This window comes from Corvus kubaryi, unplaced genomic scaffold (assembly GCF_017639235.1).
Source record: "Corvus kubaryi isolate FWS band 111438036 unplaced genomic scaffold, C.kubaryi_AGA036_p1.0 split3-37173, whole genome shotgun sequence".
Classification (NCBI taxonomy): domain Eukaryota; kingdom Metazoa; phylum Chordata; class Aves; order Passeriformes; family Corvidae; genus Corvus; species Corvus kubaryi.
Genome location: NW_024582085.1, coordinates 268,850 through 292,958, shown reverse-complemented (window position 1 = coordinate 292,958; position 24,109 = coordinate 268,850). Strand labels below are relative to the sequence as shown.

Sequence of the window (24,109 nt, the reverse complement as noted above, 5' to 3'; positions counted from 1 at the left end):
TCACAGCAGTAATGTCTTCTGCTTTGGAAATGTGTTACCTTGATGTTTATATAGCCACAGGAGACCATTCAACAATGGCAATGTGTTAATTCCATTGACATTATCGCTCAAATGCAGTCACAGGGGCTGGCGAATGCTTTTTTTTACATGGCTCTTTCATCTAAAAGAGAATAAAGCAGGACATAATGGATGGTTAGTAACATATTGTTAAATGGTTACAAGACTCAGGAAATTTCAGCCAGGGAATGGGAAAAACTGAAAAATCCAAGTAAGTCTTAATTAGAACAGAGATTTGGTTTTGCTACACTGCATTATGCCAATTTCTCAGCATTCAGAGGTAAGGGCTCTCAAAAAAACTGAGCATGTTTTACATCTACATGAGCAGACATTTTTTAGTCCTCTCCAGAACTCTGTTCATGGGAAGCTCTGTTCATGGGAACTCTGAATATTTGGAGTTATTCACCATCACAAAAACCCAGGTAACTTTTTGTGTTGCTTTCATTTAACTTAACTATGGGAGTGGTTCCTAGTAGATACTCATATTCAATCACTCAAGATGAAAAAACCCATTGTTTTACCTAAAATTGGCTAGAAGATATTATAAACAGTTTATGACAAAAATGTCCTAGCTGCAAATTCAGTGGCCATTTAGAGGAGGGGGGATAGTTTGGACAAGTAGTTTCCATTTGATGGAGACAGAAAATGGAAGATAAATTGAAAAGCTCACCAGCTAGTGGGAAAGCTCTGAGGCAAAACTGAGTTCTTTTGACTTACAATTTAACCAATAAATCAATGGTGTTATCATTAAATAGATGCAGAAAGTGAATATTGACAAAGCCCAGATACAGAACCCAGGAAGAATGAGCCAGCTTCTGGTCCATCTCGTTCCAGATGTATCACCAGTTCTGTTGCTACTATTCTGAAAGCCACCAGGATTTCCTTGCTGGAGCAATATCAGCCACTGAGGATGCGGGAGAAAAGCTGTTAAAGAAAATTGTATTCTTAATAAACACCGCCTCAGGAATCACATGAAGACAGGTGCCACTAAACAGAGCTTACACTAGCTGTTCTGCAGAGTTCATCTATATGCCATAGCCACCATAATTTCAGGGAGAAGTAATGAGGGCTGAATTTTTTACCAGCAGAGGTATTTCCACCTTTCCTTGGCCTTTTGCATTTTTCAGTGGTTAACCGTGAACTTTTGAGTTTGCATGTATTAAGGAAGTTAAGTCTGTTTATTTTAAAGCATCTATTTTCCATGGAAATTTTAGTTGTAGAAATACTTCATGTCACTGAAGAAACTGTACACATCATAAGCCTAGGGTGACCCACAACCTGAGGCTGCCCTTTGCTGTCTTCATTGAAATCAAGAGGAGCTATTTAAGTTTTGGTGCCTTGTTGAATCAGGCACATCTTTTAGAAGAAACATTTCTCTCCTCCTCTCTCCCTCTTCCCCAGCAGACACTCTGCACTTGGAAATAACATTTCCATATTTTCATATTCTTTCCAGGTACTTTTCCTCGTGTTGACAGTACCAGATAACAGACAGTTGCTACACTGTTGTTGTCTGTGCCTGAGTTGTTGTAACTGAAACATGACCACACATCCAGCCTGGACATTATCACATCCTGAGCATTTCCGAGTTTCACTGACATTGCAACAAGTTCATCTTATTAAAAAATAAAATGCAGCAGGAGTGCATTTAAGCACAGACTATTTACTCTCTCTTACAATTTAATCGAATTCTCAATTATCTAAAAGTGAACTCCCCAGTTTGGAGGATAACACCTGCAGAGCAGCAGCTGGATTATGCACAGTTGTTAAGGCCCTTGTGTCTGGCTCTCAACAGCTGCCAATACACATGTTCAGGGGCTCAGCCCAGGCCAGGCAGCTGCACAGGGACATCTCTGTGGTGAGGGGGAGGCAGTGCAAGACATCAAGGGATTAAAACAACTCCCAGGCCTTCCAGCAATCCTGCACTGCTTTCTCATCTTTCTTACATTGAGGAAAAACAGCTGTATTAACAACTTCCAAGGAAAAGTACAGGCCTGGTAAAATGTGCCATTGTAGGAGAATCCTTGTGCAGTTCACTGGAATATTCATGTTAGAGACAGTAAAAAGCATCCCAGAGCATCCATGCATGTACCAGTAAATGCACTTGGCTTGTTTGCCTTCTGCAGAAAGACCCACGTCTGCCCTATCAAATTAAAACATGAGCTGACAGCACTGCCTGGCTGCCAGCAGCTGGTTCTGACTGCACTAGCAGAATCCAAAGGCTTCCTCAGCTTGCAAAGCAATGGGATCATAGACCAGGTTATCATTATGAATCCTCTGCACTTCTCTTTGCAGAAATACTTCACAACATGCAATTCCAAGCTATTATTATGTTCCAAGAAAGCCAAACTGAAAAATCACCTTGTACTACTGCTACTTGCTGGGAGAAAATACATCAGGCTCTATGTTTTGCTCCCAGGAAAGCCTGTTTACTTATGAAGTGTAGGAAGCATTTCCAGCAGGGTGTCTATTGGGAGAGCCATGACAGAAGTTATTTGCTTGAACTTGTGCTGCTTACTTGAGGGCACAGCATTGCAAATTGATGTTTTAAGCTCAGAACTTCCACTGTGAATTTCTAAAGTTTAATTTTTTTCCCTAACCCGCTCTAACCTAATGGAAATCTAACATCCAGCCAAGACATTCCTAAGTGACAAATTTCTATATTCAAACTGCTTTCTGACATCCACATAGCATGGTGAGTTTCTTGGTGAGTATGTTGGCTCAATTAACAAGTTAAGCAATTCTTTGAGCATCTAATGCCATCTCCTAAGGGGAAAATTATCGCTGCAATCTTACTGAAAGAGTTACATTTTATATATATCCATGCATTTAGAAGAGAAAATGTGACTCTTCATACACATTAGGGTGTAATTTAAGGAAATTAAATCTCTGGTGTGACTTAAATTACAAAGCATCAAAGAACACTTCTAAAGTATGAAGCTTTTCTGCTCTTACAACATCCTCTACTAATTATTACTGAACAGTATGTGTTCAATGTTATATTAGATCATAGTTCATGCAATGCATATTGCAAATAAAACTCAGTTGTGTATTATTCCTTGTGAACAGCCCTCTGTATGTGTCAGACACCTCAGAGAAGCAAAATGAAAGGAATGTGAACATAGAGCCAGGTTCTTAGGCTAAGTGTGGATATATGTAACAATTCAGCATTCACACAGGAAGCACTATTTCTAAAATACCTTTGCCTTGTTACGTGGCCTTTCACTTCTAGTTATTATATCACTCAACTAAAATTAAATGAATACCATTCCAATGTGGTTCTCATATGCTTATACCATATACGAACTTTGTTTATATTCCATTTATACTGGAATTCACCCTTGTTTGCACAGTTTCTGAAAGAGAAGGGAGAGAAAAAAATAGGCTGAGAAATAAAACTTGAGAGGGGGATATCTGTGTCTAATCTGAGAGCAAAAACTACTTTTTACCATATATGTTGACTCGGCTTTAGATAGGCAGTTTCCTTCAGTAAGACAATGCACTTAAAGAGACATTGCAGAGTGTTCCTCCCACTGGGATTATATAATGGAATGTTTTTCTACCAGCTACAGACACAATCATTTAATTGCGCAGATAAATCTTACATGCAGGCAGAAGTGTGATTTTACTTTTCCCCTTGGTAGAAGTGATTTGGTTTTTCTGATTCTGGAGTCAGTGAGTGGCGTCAGCTCCATATCCCTGCTCCCTTTCCTGAGCTGCCAGATGGCTGCAGGACCTGATCTCACCTCCAGGCTGCTCCAGATAACAGAGACTGTCTTACAAGATTTTACCCAAGATTGAACACTACGTGTTTCTTCCATCATTCTCATACTCATTTTCACCCCCGATTAGAATTTTACTTTAACAAAACGACCTCAAAACACTTCACAGATCCACAAGTTGCATGTTTATCACCGACTCTTGGGCTCAGTTATGCCAGCATAAGCCCCACACCACTGCCACAAGCCAGGGTTGAATTATCAGGATTTACACTGACAAAGCTGAACGCATTATTTGAGCCCTTTCACACAAGGCTGACTGTCAAGAGATATCCATGACACCCCAGTATAATATGCTGCACATTATGAAAATGGAAACACCCAGGGGGCTTCTTACAGGGGAACTAAGGGTAAAAAAAAAAAGGAAAAACATGGTCATGGGGCAAACAGATTTTGTGTGAAAAGCAAGTATATAGTGGATCTGTTTTCCTGCCAAGTGTCAATATTAATGGTAACAAAGCGAGCTCTTGTCTTTTGTTGCCACGGCCAGGGACACAATCCTGTAAACAGCCTGTGAGGATTCTCATTCCCTCTGCCTTGAATCAGACATACATTATGCAAAGGACATATGCTACAGTAGCAGAAAGCCCTTAGAGCTGAATGAGGTCAAAACCAGCAACGCACTGTAGTCTCAGCAGTTTCAAGATAGATCTTGGACACCCATTTAGGGTGGGGGGTTGGTCCCCCCATTTTTCCTCCCCCTCCCTTCCCTCTTCTGTCCTAGGGCCCCCTCTAGTGCTACCGGAGCAGCCAGTGTAGCTTCCAGGTGACACGGGATAAACCCTGGGCATTGTGCTGGAGATGTACCCACAGCCAGCAGACACCTGCCCAAAGCTGTGCTGAGGCCAGTGAGCTCAAAGACAGCTTTGAAGGCTGGACCAGAGAGGTTCTGGAGTTGGCTAAACAAGCACTTGTTGATGGGTGTCATCCTCACAGATGCATTAAACAAACAGCATCAGGAACAAAAATGTCTATCCAGGGAGACGCATCTCTTAATCTCTGGTGAGACTTGCCTGGGATTCTGTAAGTATTAATGTGAAAGAGCCATTTGAGTGAAGATAAGTCATCTTCCAGAAGCCAATAAACTCAGATGCTGGTCTGTTGCCTTCTGCAATCCTACCTGTTCCACCATGCCCTGCAAGGACAGCTGATAGTACCAGAAAGGCATAACTTGGGCTAGTACAGCCTGTGGTACAGTACCCTGGGGTTACCTGAAAAATAATAAATAACATCACAACTTAGCTATTAGTGGATCCCTAGTCATTAACTGGAAGGCAAAGATGGCAATTAATACTCAACCTACAGTGAACTTCTTACTATCAAAGAGCAAAGCCTCTTCATCCCAGTTTTCCATGACTAAGAGACCACAAAATTTATGTCTGTTGTGCTTTTTTTTATGTGCATCTCAACTAATTTACCTGCCATCTAGTCCCCTAAAATATGACAAGCACCTGCAGGAGCAGAAGCAAGCCATGCTCAGTGTATAACTGTACACACAGGCTGCACCACAGATGCTTCACCTCGTGGAAATATCCAATTCAGTACCGTGCTTCTGGCAGTGGAGTTAACAGTGCTGTGATCCCACCCTTAATGGTAAGACTTTGTCTATTCTCACCTGGCCCCTGTGTTTCCTTCAGTCCATTTTGTGTCCTATCAACTTCAGCTGCTGCTGTGCCTTCCTCATCTTTTCCTGGCCCCTTTCCCTGACCATATGGTGTTTATTTTGGCTGCAAAAGACATTAATTTCATTATTCATGAGAAACCTCACTCCAATTAAGAAAAAAAAAACAACCAAGAGACAACAACTGACAAACCCTAGTACATAATAAAATTAAGGAGATACTCAGTATCTTCCTTGATCTGCTATTTTGGTTGTGGAAGGAAACATTATTAGCTTTTGAAGAAAATGCTACAGCATTTGTCAGACAGTGGGCAGAAGCCACTAATGACAGCCGTGCTCAACAAAATTAATTCTTAGTAAAACACTAGTTCTTGCTTGAGAGAGAGAAAATCTCAGTGGTCTTAACTACACATAGATTATATAATCCCTGTGCCAGGAAATGAAATTGCATTAAACCCAAACTGGGCCAAACCCCAGTACTATGTACCTTAACAATACTTCCACCTTAACAGACAAAGACATCTGTGTGCAAACAGTGCCCAGTAACTGCACAGAAAGGATATCAACTCTCCACAAATTACCTCCACAGCCAATTTAAAAGAATTCCTTTTTCCATCTCCTTTGGAACAAAAATGGTTTTGCTATTTGCCTGAAAGTCTTAACAGTCTGGCTTTTCAGTAGACAAAAAGGATTTGGTTTTTAATGAATTACGGTCAAGGAAAAAAAAAAAGAGAAAGCCTCATCCCACTTGGTCACAGACCTCACCTTTAAGTTTACTTGAGGCACCAGACATTTCTGTCCCTATGGCTTCACAGGGAAAACCCAAACCATACCAAAGCAATATACTTTAGTAGCTGCCATTTATTTGTCTGGCACACTGGAAAGGCACCTGGGAACACAGATTTCAGAAGCAATGGTTACCCAGTAAATCCTGAATGCAGATGTAGTGTTTACATTTGATCTGGAACTTGGTAAGCTGGATCTTGCCTAGGCTTGGATTTCAAGCTCTTACTACCAGGATTGGACCAAAATAAAAAAAATCTACTTCAAGTCATCACTAACTGCAGTTTTACTATAATACTTTTTCTTGACAATGCCACAAGATGATACAGCCAAGCTTCAGGAGATGCATTACTAAGTGAATACCTCTGTTTGCAAGGATTTGAAGTTCTTGCTCCAAGTACCTTTAGGTATGGCTCTTCAGACAAACATCGTTATCTCCATGCATCCAGGGCTCTTGGCATCTTCACTCCAGAATATGGCTCCTTGAACTGAAGAACTACGTCAGCTGTACTTACAGAAAGGTGATTTCACACATGGAGAAGAAGAAAGGCTCCTTCAGTGCAGCCCAGCAGTAACACCTTTGTGGAGGAAGGCCCACAGCTGAGCAACAAGGTATTTAGTCAACAGCAGAGGGGCAGGATTGGAGGGAGGTGGCTTGTATAGTTCAGTCTCAGTAATTTCTTGAGCTTGAGAAAAAGTCCTTGAGCTATTTAAGAGCATAAGGAAAATCAGGTAAGAGAATTCAATATAGGATAAAAAAAGTTGCACAGTTGAGTAGTTTGAAGGTTAAAATGAGTTTAAAGAACATCAGCAAATGCAGCTCTTGTTGCTGGCAGGAAAAGTTACACTTAACTGTTCTAGCTTTCCTAAACCAGCAAAATTTTAAACCCTTCTCAAAAAGCAGGACTAGAATTCAAAAGAAAACTCAAGACCAGCATTTTAGGAAGTCTGGAGAAAAAAAACCCAGAAAGCCTAATGCCAAGGAATCCTTAAGAATAATAAAAGAAAAACAACAATTTTAAGTGGTCCCATTCAATTAGAAAATCAAATGCTTTACACTTCAAACCCAAGCTAAAGCGTGGACCTAAAAATTTAAATGTTATCTTTAAGTTAGCAATACACTTAAGAATACACATTAGCCAAAAAGTCTGTGTAGCTTACTCCATTTGGGTGAAACAGCCCTATTCAGAACTACACCCTCCCTTTCGATTTCTCTTAAGTAGATGATTTATTTTATCCTGGGCTTTCTTCTAAAAAACCTAAACATCATGCTTATCTAAAACTTCCTCAGTCTTTTACCAGTCAGTGACTACACAGTATGCTATACACTGCATTTATAATAACCTACAGCAAATCAAAGAGTAAACACTGAAAATATATTACTACTGAAAACACCTATTTGCTTTTACCATCAGCTGACTCATCTTTTCTACATCAGTTGCATTCACCTCACCTATCAATTGTAGTAAATGAACAAGTAGCATGAACAGTTGCTAACACATCCAAAATGGACATGCTCACTTCCTTGTAAACCACATTTTCTTCAAAAACAAAGCCCCCAGAATTTGAGAACAAACTTGCAATACAAAGTTTGCCACAGCTTCTTTTTATCCACAGTCTATTTATCATTCTTTATCAATTAGATCAATCACTGTAATAATGGATCAAGTGCAAATTGGTACAGCCAAATATTCTGTGTGATCCTGTTCCCCATGTGGTGTCTTCCCGGATGCTGCTCACCAGCTTTCAAAGACACCAAGATGGGTGAAAAAGAATTCACATCACGTCTCAGTGGGGAAGTGAACCCACTGCAGGCACCCTTGGCAACACTGGCTGACCTGGGTTCTGGGTCACACAGACCAAACCCATCCCAAGAGCTCTGGCAGTCCTCAGAGAATAAAGTGGCTCCCATCACATCCCCCCAACCCCTTTTTTGTTACCCAAGAAACAAAAGGAAAGAGAAGCAGTACTCTTTCCAGAACCATGGCACCTTGTGCCCTCTCAGACAAACAGAGACAACAGTGCATTTCAACTTTATTAGAAAAGAAACCCAAAGGTTTATACAAAGCTCTGCATTTTACAGAAAACCAACCCCCCAAACACAAAGAAATCCAACATTGCAAGCTGTATGCATTTTCTGTTTTCATATACAGACATATATATATGTACATACACATATATATGTGTGTGTGGGCGCACGTGGGTGTATATATAGTGTGTGACTTTTTTTTTGCATGGTTTGCATTCATTATTTTACAAAGTTAACATTCAGTAGAAAAAAAAAAGGATTTTTGTTACCATTATTTTCTCATATAAATAACTGTGAGCAGTCCCTCTGCAGATAGATAAAAAACACCTTTTCGTGTCATTCTGTAAAAAACAGACATTACTGAAATGGTACTGAAATCTTTCAAGTTTTTTTTTCAATACCACCATAAAAATATCATCTAGCCCCCAATTCAAAATGCTTGTCCAAGGCATTAGAAGATAAAGGACTGTAAGACAATTCTGGAAAGATCAGTTCTTTAAGCCAACATTCAGGTAGATAATTTTTGCTGGACCTCATACATTGGTGTGAAATGAGCACAAACAGGAGACCAATGTCTCTGTCTGCCTGGAAAAGCTGGTTCTTTTGTCTGTTTGAAAGAGTCAAATTCCAACAAAGCACCCAGCAGTGTGAAGGAGCTGACAGACTCTCAACTCACCCTCCTTGCCCTATGACAAAGCCACAGACTTTCTCGATACAATTAAAATCTCTACCAGCTCAGCAAATTTTCCCTACTCCATTCACCTTAAAAGGAGCTGTTGGATTAATCATGGCATGGTTAGACAGACATCAGGTTGCTGAATTCCTGGGAGAAAAACTTAGCTAGAGGGGAAAATGCAAGACAACTAAAAGGAAGAAAACACTACAGAAAAGAGCTACCGGAGCAACTCCCAAGGCTCTGGTTTGAAGAAGCAGGAACAGTAGAGAGATATAAATTGCAGCTCAAAACATCCTTGTGTTTACTGAAGTTCCCGGTGACAGCGTGATCCAAATTAACGAACTGCCTGGTAAACAATCAATCATTCTTTCCGTCAAGCACCATGATGGGGAGAATGGCGAAGATTCTGAAGGCAATACAAGTGGTTGTCGTGATAACAAAGGTAATGAAAGTGAAGAACACAATGATGCCAATTAAATGGAGAGTAATGCCAATGAAGATGTTTCAACTTCCAGAGATGCTGGCAACAAGAAGAATGGTTATGTGGTTGGTGTTGATGATGGCCAGAATTCATTCATATGTCCATGTAGTCATCATCTTCATCAGTATCACTTTCCAGTGAGGACTCCTGGCTTGAGGTCTCTAAGATTTCCAAAGCTGGCTGACAAAGGCTCTCCTTCTTTACATTCGCTGCAGACTGAGCAGACAAAATAGCAGACTGACCCCAAAAAGAGAGAGAGAGAATATATTGCTAAATAGTCAGGATAAACCCATGGTCACAGGGACAAAACCCCACTGGTTGCTATTCCTTCACATTCAGTAACTGTCCTGTGTCTATGAAAGATATCATCCTAATGAAAAACAACGTAACATTTACCAGTAGGCTTCCCCACAGTTAATGTTCTGGTAACTTCCAGTAATCTAAGAACTGCAATGGCTGCACCAGGTCACTCAGCCATTTCTGTAATTTTTTCCAAATCCCTCAGAAAAGGGATAAGGACTAGAATAGCTCTCATTTCACCCACAGCCAGTATTTCACCAGTCCTTTAAAAACTGGCTCCTGCTGGTAACAACTAGCACCTCCTTCCACTACTTATCTGCCTCTTGTTATGAACTGGGGACATGAACTGTTGCTTCTTTCATACAAGTACTTTACTGAGGAGAGAATTAAGATTAAAAAAATCTAAAAAATTACTGTTTCCCTTTTATTACCTTTAATTTTTGCTTGGTCTCTTCTGAAATGCTGCCCTTTGGAGAAAGGAGGGTGGGAGTGGGTGGAGTGACAGTGATCTCAGGTGGAAATTTGGTGACAGATGAAGGTATGAAAAGCTTTGGCATGTTGGGCAGAACGCGAGTTTTTACTCGGGTGCCATCTGTCTTGTTCTGCTGACTTCCCAAAGTCTGTGAACTGGAGCCGAGTTCAGGCTTGGAACTGGAGGCTAAACAGAAAACAGTAAGAAAAAATATGTTAGAAAGTTATCTAGGATTTCAGATGTCAAAGAAGAGGGAAGAGTTCATTGTTAGACGTAAGGCTGGCTCAAAAGGCCTTTCTTCAAGCCTTGCAATAACCAAAGCTTAGAACCAGAAAAAAGATTGTATAATGACAACTGCAAACCAGTAGAAATTAAAAAATATCTTACTGGATGGCAGAAACTCAACCTGACCAAGCACAACAAGTGGTAGTGTAAGCACTGGCCATCTACGTCTACTACAAACACCATCTTCCCACTTGTGTCAGATGCAATCATCTGATCTTTGCATTCTCTGTCTCTCCATTCTGTAACGGAACAAATAAAGCCCTTTAGCTTTACTTATGAGTCTTAATTTCCTCCACCACAGCGTTGTCTCTTTAATTATTGAGAGAGCAGCTCCCCAACAATTAGAGAAAAATACATGGTAACACTTGTCAAAATTTCCCCATTACTCTGGTTCAAATCCTGCCATAAACCCCTCCTTGGTGTGCTCATGCCACTGGCTCCCACACTAGTTAGCATAATTTCCACATTCTTCCCAAGTGTCTCAGCTTGTGGTCTTCACAATGCAAACTGGCTCAGAGTGTTTACTGAGTACATCTCATAAGAAGGATCCAGCCCTTCCCCAGGCACTATCACATTACAAGCTGATATATACACAACAATAACCAGTATATGAAAATGCTCTCACATTAAAAACTGAAGATGTGTTAAAAGAGATTTCTTACTAATAATGCTACTTCATATGGAGTCAAAATTATTTTTTAGAAACTATATAAATGGAAACACCAGAGTCTTTCTCAGTCTGGTAATAATGACAGGTGTTCATACACAGTTTTCCAGATTCAGTATTGTCACACCCATCTCTGGCAGATACTGAGACCGACATGGCCACTTACACACAGCAAAATAAAATGCCAGTTTCCTAATGCCATCCTGAGAAACAAGAAGCAGAAGAACAAACTACTAAGGGATGTAAAATTGAATTGCATGTTCTCAACAGTACACGGGAATGTAAGAAGCTACCACAACAGATGAGACATGGCTTTCCATCAACGTCAGTGCCCCATCTCCGTGGGCAGCCAATCCTTTCAGACAGTAATCAGACACAGGATAATCTGCCTCTCACAAATAAGGAAAAACAAGATACCCCAAACATAAATATCTAGATTATGCTTGCCTGAAATAACAGGTTTTACATTTTTTTCAATTAAAACACCAACTTCTACTTCTCTTGGGAAGAGGGCAGAGGAGGGATAGAACACGTTAACTGCTGTAATGTTGGTTTTTATGTTTACTGAAACTGAGTCAGTTTTGTGAAAAACGATTTCCTTCTGTTAAATGTTCAAACAGTGTAATCCAAAGTGTTACCATATTGCCCCATGTAGGACTTCAATTAAAAGAAAAGTTCTGCTTTAAAGGATGCACAAATGATATTGCATGAAAGCTGGTACAGAGGTTTTTTATTTGGCTTTGCTGCCATGGTATTTAGCATGCGAGACATGCATCAAACAGAATTACCACTAAGGGCTGACTGGGCACTTGCCCAGGAAGTTTGGACACTGCCAGGAATGCATCTAAACTCTGGAATACCTGACTGGAAGGCAGGCAGAGAAATTGAGGAATATCATTCCCAACTGTCCAACCAATCAGTGCCTGCAGACTGATGCACAGCTCACCACCCCATTTCAGAATTCTCTGAAGCACAGGAAGCTCCTACCTGGGGTACAAACATGTCCCGAATTTGTGCTGGTCACGGGCTCCACTTGCCAGCAAACAGGCTCTGGCGATGGTGCGACAGTAGCCATTTTCATCTGCTGACAAAGCCGTGACTCCTGCTGCTGAAATCCAAGCCCCTCCAAAGGCACTTCAAGCTCTTCTTCCTCTTTAGTAATGAAATATAATTCACAGATTAAGAGACATCCTGATCTCTCTCCTAACCCTCAATCCTTTTGCTGTCTAACCAACTGGTAGGAAAATTCTTTTAACCCTTGCTCTACTTCTAAACTGTAACATGACTGAGTGAAATTAAATATTGGCAAGCCAAGATGGCAATAGCAACTTTTTCATACTTAGTGCCATCAATTCAAACTCGTAAAAAGAAGTAAATGTCATTTAAAAAGTGAAGGAAAAAATTACGAGTCTGACATTTTGTCATCTCTGCACATCTGCAAAAACACAGACAGCCAAGCATTTCCTTTGGAGCTGTGAGGGCTGGGAGGCAGAGGTGCCATGTGCAGAGCAAAATCCATCACCCTTAATGAAGGACCAGCTGTGATCAATGGGTCCCTCTCTGATCTCCAGCCACAGGTACCTGCTACACTGAGGTACAGCTCACTGCTAAGGAAGATTAATTACTGTGAACATCAAATAACAGGGCCAAATCCATTTTTCATGAAACCAATATCAAGTGATACTGAATGCCCAATTTTCACTGATATGTCCACTGTACCTCTATAAATATATTAGCCTAAAATTCCCACCTTCTGCTATTCTAGAACCTGGGATGTTTGTAACTCAGAATCCACGTGTGTGTGTACAATCTTGTTATTATGTACCAGCTGTACCTGCTTTGAAATTAATGCAGTGTTAAACCAGCTTTCTTACACACTGAGCTGCATGTTGTACATAACAGGAGTAATTTTCACTCAACTACGGAGAGCTGTCAGTGCCCTCTCTGGGCAGGGCAGCAACCCTTTCAAGGCTATGGACACACAAACAAGCTCTTATTCTCTCTTAAAAATGGAGATGTTCTTCAAAAACAAAGGGCTGCCTAGTCTAATTTGAATCACCTTATATTTACACAGGCTAAGGTGTGCACAGGCAGCTATCATGGACCAGCACATGCAGTGGATATTCACAGTCTCACTTGCTCTAAATTCTTTGTATGTCAATGCTCTAAACTAATTTAGGATTTTGACCATGCAATGTCTTAAAAAGGAATACATATTTTAACTTTTCCTCATTGGAAAACTGCTCCCACCCCCTCAAGTGTTGAAAACACTTCTCCATCTCCACCAATATAGAGAAGAACTCGGAATTTACCATGGTAATATTCCCCTGTACAAGAGTTCCCCTTGCAGAAACTGCTTCAGACAACATTACAGCTTAACAGTCTGATCTACGCAGTTTGAAAGATGCAACTTTTTTATAGAGTTATCATTTCTATGGTTCTTGAATAACTTGTATGAAAAAAAGCTCAGGAAAGCAGGCTGTAAGTTCTTCGATCCGCTAATTTTCATAGGTAAAGAAAAAACCCTGTCATCTAGACTTGTAGCTGAAAGCTTGTATAAGCCTTAGGATAAATGAGATTGCTTGTAGAAAATAGTCCAATAGCTCCCAAAAAGGAAAGGTCACCCACTACAGCACAGATCACAGGCAGCTTCTGTTCTGTGATGTTCCACTCACTATCAAGCACAAAATGGAATCGTCTAATGCAGAAGAATGTAGTTCTCATTCTCAGCACTCTCTTGCACATTTCTCTCTGGATACTTCAAAATACAGCACTGGAAGCAGGAAAATAATACTTGCATCTGTACATGTATTAATAGACCACATCAGCTGAGAAGCAACACAGAAGGAAACGCTTAACTGCAGGAATCTTGAGTAGGAAAATCCTAATTCACTGTTTCCCTGCTGAAGAAGCAGAGCACAGCTGAAGGATCCCTAGGTATTGCCTGCCCTTTCCACCATCACACACAGGATTCAACCACGCACTGACAAAGGAGCAGAGCCCACAGGAAGCAGGATCAGCCCCAGCGTGGCCCAAAGCCAACACACACATATCCCATTACACTGCTGGTGCCTGATGACAGGCTGCAGCCTAAACCCAGAACACTCCCATACTGAAATGGCTACAAGACACTTGATCAAAGATAGGAGGAAACATTACAACAACATCTGAAGAAAAGCAAGATGAAAATTATGATGATTTCAGATTACTTTACAAGACAGTCAAGAAGTCAACTCGTTCTTAACTTACTCCAACACTCCAGAATCACCATCTTAAGTAGCAAGGGTAAGTAGTAACAGAATCTTTCTTATCCACTTATTAACTCAGAATACAAACCAGTAATTAACTTAGCAGGTACAAAACTATTTACAAATAAACTGCAAATCCTACAGCCTCAACTATACTGCTAACTGAGAGCAGTTTGGTATGTACTCTACTACTTAACTACATTAGGGACTTATTAGTTCACAATACAGAATAAGAGCTCTGATTTGCATTACTATTTAATGACAAAACTCTACTTCTTATGCTGATAACAATATTTGTTTAACTATAAGATATATCATTGCTTAAACTGATTTGCTCTACTTTACTTTAACTAAATTATGGCCCACTGACAAAAGCTCTTTTGAGCAGCCTAATTCTAGGAAGATGCTACAAGACCGGTATCAGTCTATGTTCTCTCAAGAGCACTCAGCATTCTCATATACATCTCCATTTTCCAGATCATATTTTTGTTAAGTTTTGAAGATGCAGTTTTACAGTGCAGTAAAATTAGATTTAAATTTGAATAAGATTATCTGACAGCAGTTTTTAATGTAGAAGTGAATGGAAATGAAAGGGCAGGAGTCTGGCACACTGTGTATATTTCTATCACTGCACTTGCGGAAACAATATTTGTTAATATTCTATAGAATGTGCCTTTCAGTACAATAGAAATCAAGAACCACTGTCTGCTAATCAATCCCTTGCTGTCAGAGATGTTCAATACAGTCACAGAATTCTATCCCCTGACTGGGTCATACACTTTATTCTTTCAAGACTGTGCAATTTTAAATTTTTTCTTTACATAGAAAAAATGCCACTCAAGTGACCAAGTTAAAAATAAAGTTAATGAACAAAATATTTTTTAGACTTCTTGAAAATAACAAGAAGTGGTTGTTTCAGTGTATATATCATAATTCATACTTTAATATATTGCATAGATATTTGTTCTTTTTTCATTACAGACAAAAAGGTAAAAACACAGGACAATCAAGAAGAAATATACAGTTGGATCTCCTCATTATTTGTCTAAAACAGGTTTCTGAAAAGAATATTTTAATATTTGTTTTGAGGAAGATGCTGTTAAAGCCCTGAACATAATGTCCTAGTTCTTCTAATAAAAACTTTCCCCAGGGAGGTAAAGACTCCACTAACTTGTGAGCCACAATATTCTGCACAAGTGCGAGAACACAAGAATATGTAAGTGCAGCACATTCTGAAGGTGTTCAGAAGCTCAGATTTAATATCTGTTAATAAATCTTTTGGTATTACCCAGTACTTGTACTGTCTCGGCAGGTTTTCAAACATTAGCTCTACAAACCCAGTTTAAAATTAAATCAGTTTCTGAAGATACAGTATGAAGAGACACTTGTCCCCGGGCTGAGGATGGGACAGGTACTGTACTCTGGAGACCCATTTAGCACTCTCACAATACAACATACAAAAATTAAGCATACCGAGAAAAGCACAGATTTGCAATGCACATCACTATTGATATTGAAAAGTTCCTCTCCAATCGAGCTGAATTACAAGTATTTTTTTTTAGCCTTCCCTTTCCCAACAACTGCCTAAATACACATAAAAAATAGTACACGACATAGAAAGAGGGACATCATACCTTTCAACATCTCCCTGCTTTAGTGAGGAAGAAACAAGCTGACAACAATTCAATGCAACAACCTACTCCAGCTTTCCTCTCCAACCTCTTCCCACTTGTTGCCAGGGTAACCAGTGTTTGCAGATGCCTATAGCGGGCGCCTGGGTTCATGACTTCATCACAGTTAATATCCTCTCCCCATCTCTTTATACAGAGAATGCACTACATACATTTATCCACACACTATAAGCACACAGATTATACAACCCTGCAACCGTTTTTATACTGAGACCATTCACTTTGCTATTCTGATGTATATAAAATCAAAAATAACACTGGCAAAAATAATCACTTGGCAATTTGAAGATGTGGAGAAAGTTTAAAAGCAGTAGTACTGCAACCAGTAAGCAGCCGCTCTGGTCCCTCTGCACTGAACACTTATTAATTTGATTTCATCATGCTGCCAGGTATGAGACATTAACATTACATTAGTGTTATAAAACATTTCGTATGGAGTTTCAAAAAATTCTTTAGTCGTGCACTAAATCTCTTACATTACCACTGAAAGGCAAGCCCAGAAAATGTGACTAGCACTTGGAAAAAAACATTTTCCAGTTTCAGACAGAAGCAGTTTGAAGTATTATAGCACAGATATGTTAAAGAATATAAGCAACACACAGTGCATACAAAAAGCACCATTTCATTATAGGAAAGAAGAAGGAGCTGAGCTTTGAACTCCAGGACAAAATATTAACATAGTTTCAAAAGAAAATACAAGGAGAAATGAACAGACAACAACCTTGAGTGCTTAAATAAAGCACTTGCACCACTTGCCTTCATCCCTCTGCAAAACACCTTCCCCAGCAGTTCTGTGTGTTGAGACAAAAAGCCTCAAAATACATCAGTAGGATTTAGCTGATTTGTACTACCTTGCCTTCCAATCACTTCAAAAGAGTAAGGATGGAATCCTATGCGCCTACAGACTGTAGGAAACACTTATCTTCCTCATCCCAGTAACAAATGGTTTACTCTGTACTAGTGGCCACCCACAGCACATACAATTGTTCATACAACTCATTTACCGTACAAGGCAGAGACTGTATTTTTTTCCACAGTGATGGAAACGGGTCTGATCCTTTGCTCCCTGACATAGTGGAGTAAGTATCTTACCACATTTCCAAGAAATAATACTAATGTGAAAACAATTCATTTTCTGTATTCCATCCGCCTTGCCCTCCAGTGTGCTGGGAATTAATACAGCTTTTTTCCCCACACAGCAGTTGCAAAGGCCATGGAAAGCCTGAATTTGAAGGAGCTCAGAGTTTCCTTATGAACTGTGCTTCTAAGTCAGTGGAAAGACTGCACTGGAACACAGGTTGGCTCAGCTGAACAGAGTTAAGGATGCTGAAACACAGAAACAACAGAGCCATTAGCCATGAGGTACGACAGCACAGCAGACTGTGAGACTACCTAGTTCACCACAGGATGTGGCAGATATACTTGGTAGCCTGGCTTTCTCTGAATTAATTCCAAATATCTTGCCATGAAATTTATTTCTGGAAAAGCACTGCCAAGTTATAGCTGTAGAAACAAGTATTTGACTTGAAATGCCAAATGCAGGAAATTACATTCAAAGCTGACACACAAAGTCGTATGCTAAAAATTAAGCATCAGAGTAATTTTGGAGGCGAAAAGCTGCAGAACACAAGTTCTATTGCCCCCTGAAATAAAAGAAATTCAAGCAGTCTGGTGAACAGAAGTTTGCAGTGCAACAGCACAGCACAGTGCTATATTTACCCCTAGGTCCTGAGCAGGGAGAGTGTACTGTACAATTATATGAGACATACCCCAAAACTCCTCCTAATGCTGAGGTCAGCTGTCACAGAACATTAGTGAGACTAAAATTTAAAACAGGTGGCTGCTTTGAAAGTGCTTCCTGGAAATAGTCCCTGGCCCATACTAACTCCCAGATCCCTCTAATAGCCATGCTGGTGCCAGTCTAACAGCAGAGACAATGGAATTCCTGTGCCCAAAAACATTTCCTGCCACCACCAGCAGTCCTAGAGGTGCAGAAACCTGGCATGCACGTGGGTAAAGAAAAACCCTGAAGTTCAATCCTAACTTTCTCTTTTTTTTTTTTAAACAAAACTTCAATTTAAAAGAGCAAACAATGGGCCTAGATCAAAAAGACAACAGCCTGATATTCAAATACATGAACTTTCAAATGGCATTATCAAAACACAGCTAATTGATATTGTTTAATATCTGACTCAGCAAGGACACATCATCTGGAGAGGACCACACAGCAACACCTGTGGACAGGAAGAGTCATTTGCAGTCTTCTGCTTCTGAATTTTCTCTATGAGTTATCTAACAGAAGCTGTAAGACCTTTCCTTCACCATCAATATTTCACCCTCCTAAGCCAGCTAAGCACAAGGAAATTAGCAAAAGCAGCTGGGAGAAAAATCTCTTAAGTGAATGTAATGACACCCCACAATTTTCTAAGTACTTTGTAAGCAACACAATACCTGTGCAGAGGACTTATAACTACATCTCTCTTCAGTCTGCCTTTGTGCAGGAATATATGTAAATTTTATGCTGCTGACAGCAATCTAAAACTAGTGAAACTGAACCATATTGTAACCATACAGCACTGCTACCACGTTCCTTTACAAAAGACCTCCACAAAATGTGTTTCAATAGCGCAAGACAACCATAGGCCAGTGACTCTCCAAGATTTTCAAGGAGATCTAGGAGTGCACAGGGCTAGAGAGCCTTCTGGAGCACAGACCTGCCCTGACTGCATTAAACCCCTGGCTCCATACCAGCACCTCACCTGCCTCTGCTGGGCAGCTGCTGCCCCTGCCCTATTCGCTCGTACTGATCCAACACAGGTACATAAAAATTATGACAGTTTAATGTCAAAGGATTTTCTGCACAACACTGGATTGAATAAATAAAACTTAAGGAATCTGAAGTGTAGATATCAGAAATAGACATTAAGTGTACTGAAAAATTCTTCTGGAGTGAGTTTGTTTCAACAGGAGGCAAATCAGCATACTTTTACAAGGGGAAGAGAAAGAGCCATGACTGACTGGTACTGTCTGAGCACTGCAAAAAGGAATTAAGAAGTCATTCGCAAACAGGAAACCCCTGCTGACATTAAGCAGTCAAGTTGTTTTCAGAGTGCACCCATTGTGAAAAATAAAAAGCTTCATGAAAAGCACAGATCAGACAAGGGGAAGTGAGAATACCAATGCCAAGGAGGCTGAAACAGCAAGAGATCAGAGAGATCCCATGCAGAGCTCACTGGAGGAAGCCTGGCTGATTTCCATTGATGACTCTTCAGTCACTAACAGGTGGGCAGGAGCTTCTACCCCAGGACAGTACCAATAGTGTGGGACTCCATGCATTTAAAGAAGAGGTTTTAAAGCCTTGGAGAAATACAGCCTTGGGAACTGGGGAAGACAGCTATCAAACACCAGAACACATCAACACTGGCAATTAAGGAGAAAGTAGTGAAAGCAAGATGCACACAAGTGACACAAGAAAATAGAGCAGAAGAACACATCCATTTAAGAGAGAACCTTCATACCAGGTAACTGCAATATGAAGGCAGCTCATATGAGGCCACTGGTCCTCGGCCTCCCTAACTTTTTCTGTTTCATCTTTTTTTGAGTCATCTGTTGAAAACAACTCTGTGCTCTACAGCACAATTTTGAATTCAACAGAAAAAACAAGGTAAGACACTGACTGCAATTAAGAGGGTTGAATGTTACTACTTAGACTCATTTAAAAAGTACCTGAAAATGTGAATTGAAATGTGTCGTTAAAATAAGGCACAGCCAACAGGGACAAATACTTTTGTGTAAGAAGAAAGTTGTCAAAACACTGAATCACAGGCTCTTAAAATCTGTGTTTGTCTCTGGAAATTCATGACAAGGAACTCAGGAGCCACTGAGATCAGTATGAGGTTAAGCTCAGCTAATGATGGCAAAGTACAATCTCCACTATTTTACTCAGAAACAGGAATTGTGGATGTCCACTGATGTCTGGGTATCTAGAAACTGTAAGGAACCAAGGTGGACCCTTGTGCCATGCACTTTTAACACAAAGACAGATGCTGTCAATGCAAAATGATGGTTTACATCCTCTGTAATAATGCCTTAGGAGAATGTTCAGTCTTCTCAGTCTTCTGAGAACCCACTATCAATTTAAAGTCATGTATCTGTTGCTAAAATAAACTAAGTCACAGACTTCTGGAAAAAGATACACCTTACACCTAAAAGTTCTTCTATTGTGGCGATGCGATACCTTTACTGTATTTTTATATAAGTTTTCTGTACCCCAATGGTTCATCCCTACCTTCCCCACTCCTATTCCCAGCTGGTTTGCCCCAGACCCAAGCCGCTCCCCCGGTGCTCCCTACATGGTTCTAGCTCTTTCCCTATCAATCACCCAGACCCCTCCTGTTGTTCCCGAAGGTCCCGTGTCCATCATGTGAAACCTCCCAGTTTACCCTTATATGGTCCCCATCAATCCCCCGAGACCCTACCCCTCTAGATACCTCCCCCTTTGGAAATCCCCTAAACCTCGATGCCCCATTGGGGCAGGTGATCCCTTTCCCTCCTCCCCTTGGGGCTATTGGCCCAAGGAAATGTCTATCCTCGTCCATATCCCTCCCTTAGAGATTTCTATTGGTCCCCAGTTAAGCCATCCCCATTGTAACACCTCCCTTTCTAAGAGGTTCCCTGGAGCTGCTCGAGGCTTGTCTCCTGGGAGTTGCCGCCAATACATTTGGATTCTCCCGTGTGGCAAGCCTCCTTGCTACTTTTTATCCTCTCCCTCGTCGGGACTGCTGACATCCACTGTGCCTGGAGCTTCAGCTCCCCTGGGCAGAGCTGAGCTCCTGAGGAGCAGCTTTAAAGCCGAGAACCTCCAGCTGCTCCCCACTCCTGTCGCACACCGCAGGAGCTAGCCTGGGCAGTGGTCTGTGGCGGTCCCTGCGACATCCTATGACTCCAGCACCCAGTTATCCTACAGGGTGAAATGTCACATTCCAACACTACTGAACATTACTGAATTCTTAGGACTGCCCACTTCAAAACCCTCTTTAATTGGAACATTTGCCTTTCAAGGAGTCTGCAGCTGCCTACACACACTTAAAACAATTTAACTTCATTGCTCTCTATGCAATAGTCTGCTCACCTTTCCATGCAACTGTCCACACCTGTATTTATTTCTTGTGCTTCTGAAACTCTCAAAGTTCTACAGGTTAAACTATATTTATACCTCTACTTGCCCTGTTGTGCCCATTTCACAAACATCTGAAATTACAGCAGGATATTCACATGGCTTATGGAGTGCCACTTCCCTGCACAACACAAAGAATTGTCTTCCCTAGCTTTGAATTTCTAAGTTTGGGCAGCTTTATCATGACCTTACTTGCACATTGAAGTGCTTAGGCCTTAAATGGACAAAAAATTAATAGTGAGGAGTCTTCTACTCAGATTTTATATTCCAACTTGGTAAATACCTGGCTTTAAGCAAAACACAGAACTTAAATAATTCCAGGTACAAAAACCTTCTCTTGGTATCAGAACTCAAATGTGAATGTTTTCCTGTTCATTCCTCATAAAAATCATTATTGCAATAAGACAGCAAAGAAGAAAATGTCAAGACTTTTCAGCAATTTAGAACAGTGTAATACTGGAACAGTGTGACAGGCTGGAGGGAGTTTACCTTAATTGTCCTATTTTAGCTTCCCCAGAGAAATGTTAGGCTGAGCTACGAGGGCTAAAAGTCCCAAGTACATTTATACCCAAATGTAGGAAGGTGTCATGCTGAAACTGCCACCATCACCACTCTGCTGCTGGACTCCATCATGCCATATTTTGTACCAGTTAGTCATGCACTAGACAAAATCTCAGGAAAATATTTACATAAGAAATGAGTGGCATAGCATCAACATTGCTTGGAAAAACAAATCCTTTCCCTGGATGAAATCAGAGAAAATGAGAGCAGCTAATAATCTGTGATGTGTAATACTTCCACGTGAACAAACATGGTACACATAGAGGTGATGAGACAAAAAAGTTGAAAACAGTTTACTCTAAAAATGGGAGGAGTTTTTACCCAAACAGAACTAATGGAAGGCAGATGAAAAAGGATTGTAACAGAATTATAAATAATTCTTTTTAGAGGAGGTGGATGCAAAGGTAGGAGAATTAAAAAGAAAAGAAGAAGAAAGGACACAGCAGTAATTGGTGTCTCCCTCAGCTAGAAAAATGACCTGCAAGGTAAGAAAGCCAGAAAGCCAGATACAAACACATGCATTCAGCGCTGGGCTGAGAGCTTTGGAGAGAGAGCCTCTTGATCTTCAGACAGTTTCACAGGTGTAATTCTAGCAGCTAACCCTTCCATCTCCCTCAATCAAAATGATGTATAGAAAACATGAAAGAAGAACGAACAATATCTAACTCTACAACCTTAACAAAGCTGAGAAAGTCAAAAGATTAAAATAAATGTTCCAATCACTGCAACGTGGCCTGGGGAATTGCAGAGAGGAAAGCACATCAGAAATGCTCCTGAGTTCTGTTTGAAAACCAGAAGAATGCATGTGTTCTTATCAGCATTGTCATTCCTACACCAGTTTCCTTAGTAAGTACATAACAACTTCACAGAGGATTCATTTTTTCCTCTCCTGTTGTCTACCCACAAACCTGAATTAGTCCCCATTGAACAAGCCTGCCAAGACATCTTATGACACCAGGCAACTCCATTCTTTTGCTTCCCAAGGACAGTAACAAATGTAATTTACACACAGCCTAAGCCATTCCTTCCTTATCACTCCCCTCTTCTCTTTTCCCTTCCCAAGACAATCTCTCCCTGGAACTGTGAAAAAGGAAAATTAGACAGCCATAATACAACTGCTGATACTGGATGTTAAATTTCAGTTTTGTCCTGTACTCAGAGATTAGCAAATTGGGAAAACCTATTTCTCCCTAATTTGCTCTTCACTGCTGATGAATTCAGACTATGTGCATTCCAGTACCAAGGCTGATTATGTAAGGAAAGAAATGACACACAGAAGTATAAAGACAAAAACTTCACAAAGTCACAATTCCAAACTAAGAAAACATTCTGTCTCACAAATCTGGACACTATATCCACTGTATCTTCATGCATCATTTTCCACAATACCTGTTCTGTATATGGTTCATTCATAACTTTATCTGGGCTCCCATGACTTTGTCTAAGGCATTTTTTGAGTAGTGCCGGGCCCAGGTTTGTGAACAGATGGAGTGAGCACAGGCAGCAGCAGATGCTTTTTCAGACAGTGTTTCTGCTAAAGTTGCAAGAAAGTGCAGGCTATGGCAGGTGCTCTGCCACCTTAACATGCACAGTGTCCCACAAATATTCCCAAGCACCTCTTTGGGCACCCAAGGCAAGTCTGAAATTGGGTCTAATCTTACTTCATTCCCCAAAGTGGATCAGTATTGCCTGGCATAGAGATTTTTTGGCTGCTAACAAGCCAGCCTGCCATGGTAGCCGTAAAGCAAATGACAGCATTCTCATTTATTCTTTCCTCATCTAGAAAACCATATAGAACCAATTACATAACACAGTCATAAACAAATCACACAATCATGCTATAGAATAAATAACATTTGTTCGGTTCCTTCAATCCTTTCTTGTGCTCTAACCTGGCACATAACCATACCAGGGCTATAAATAATACATTCCAACATTCTGGTCCTTTCAGAGGCTTCTTTTCTGAAATGTGAAAAGTAATAGTGATGATAAGCTAACTTCATAGACCATGCAGAATCTTGCTCATCAGTGTTATGTATCTCCACACACACATATGCTGGGCAGTGAGAGCAGTGCAGCTAATTATGGTAATCAAGCACTTCTAAGACAGATGTAGGCTGCCCACCAGTTTATTTTAATTGTAATCACTTTAAAATACCTTAAATCTTGTAAAAAGTTAAAAGAACTGGATCCTCAACTCATTGAAGAAAACAAAACAATTTTAACGCTGCTAGAGACTTCAGTTCTCTAAAGGAGATGACTATTTTCAGACTGCTATTTCATGAT

At 40.4% G+C, this 24,109-nt stretch overlaps 2 protein-coding genes across 7 annotated transcripts in view; both read right to left on the bottom strand.

The window, feature by feature from the left end:
* The window catches only part of LOC121658369 (T-box-containing protein TBX6L), a 30,745-nt gene extending 22,579 nt beyond the window's left edge, over positions 1–8,166 (bottom strand). Inside the window, exons 1-2 of the mRNA XM_042015241.1 lie at positions 5,449–8,166; positions 39–5,044 (exon numbers count right to left, since the gene is read on the bottom strand). The gene's annotated coding sequence lies outside the window, so the exon portion shown is untranslated. The remainder of the gene's footprint in view (positions 1–38; positions 5,045–5,448) is intronic.
* An 88-nt stretch (positions 8,167–8,254) lies between these two features.
* Positions 8,255–24,109, bottom strand: part of CABIN1 (calcineurin binding protein 1) — a 107,847-nt gene continuing 91,992 nt past the window's right edge. For 5 of the 6 annotated variants that reach the window (XM_042015235.1, XM_042015236.1, XM_042015238.1 and 2 more), the window contains exons 36-38: positions 12,135–12,299; positions 10,155–10,381; positions 8,255–9,660 (exon numbers count right to left, since the gene is read on the bottom strand). In XM_042015235.1, the coding sequence (XP_041871169.1) occupies positions 9,517–9,660; positions 10,155–10,381; positions 12,135–12,299 (536 nt within the window). In that variant the 3' untranslated portion in view covers positions 8,255–9,516. The remainder of the gene's footprint in view (positions 9,661–10,154; positions 10,382–12,134; positions 12,300–24,109) is intronic. The other variant, XM_042015240.1, reaches the window with a different exon arrangement.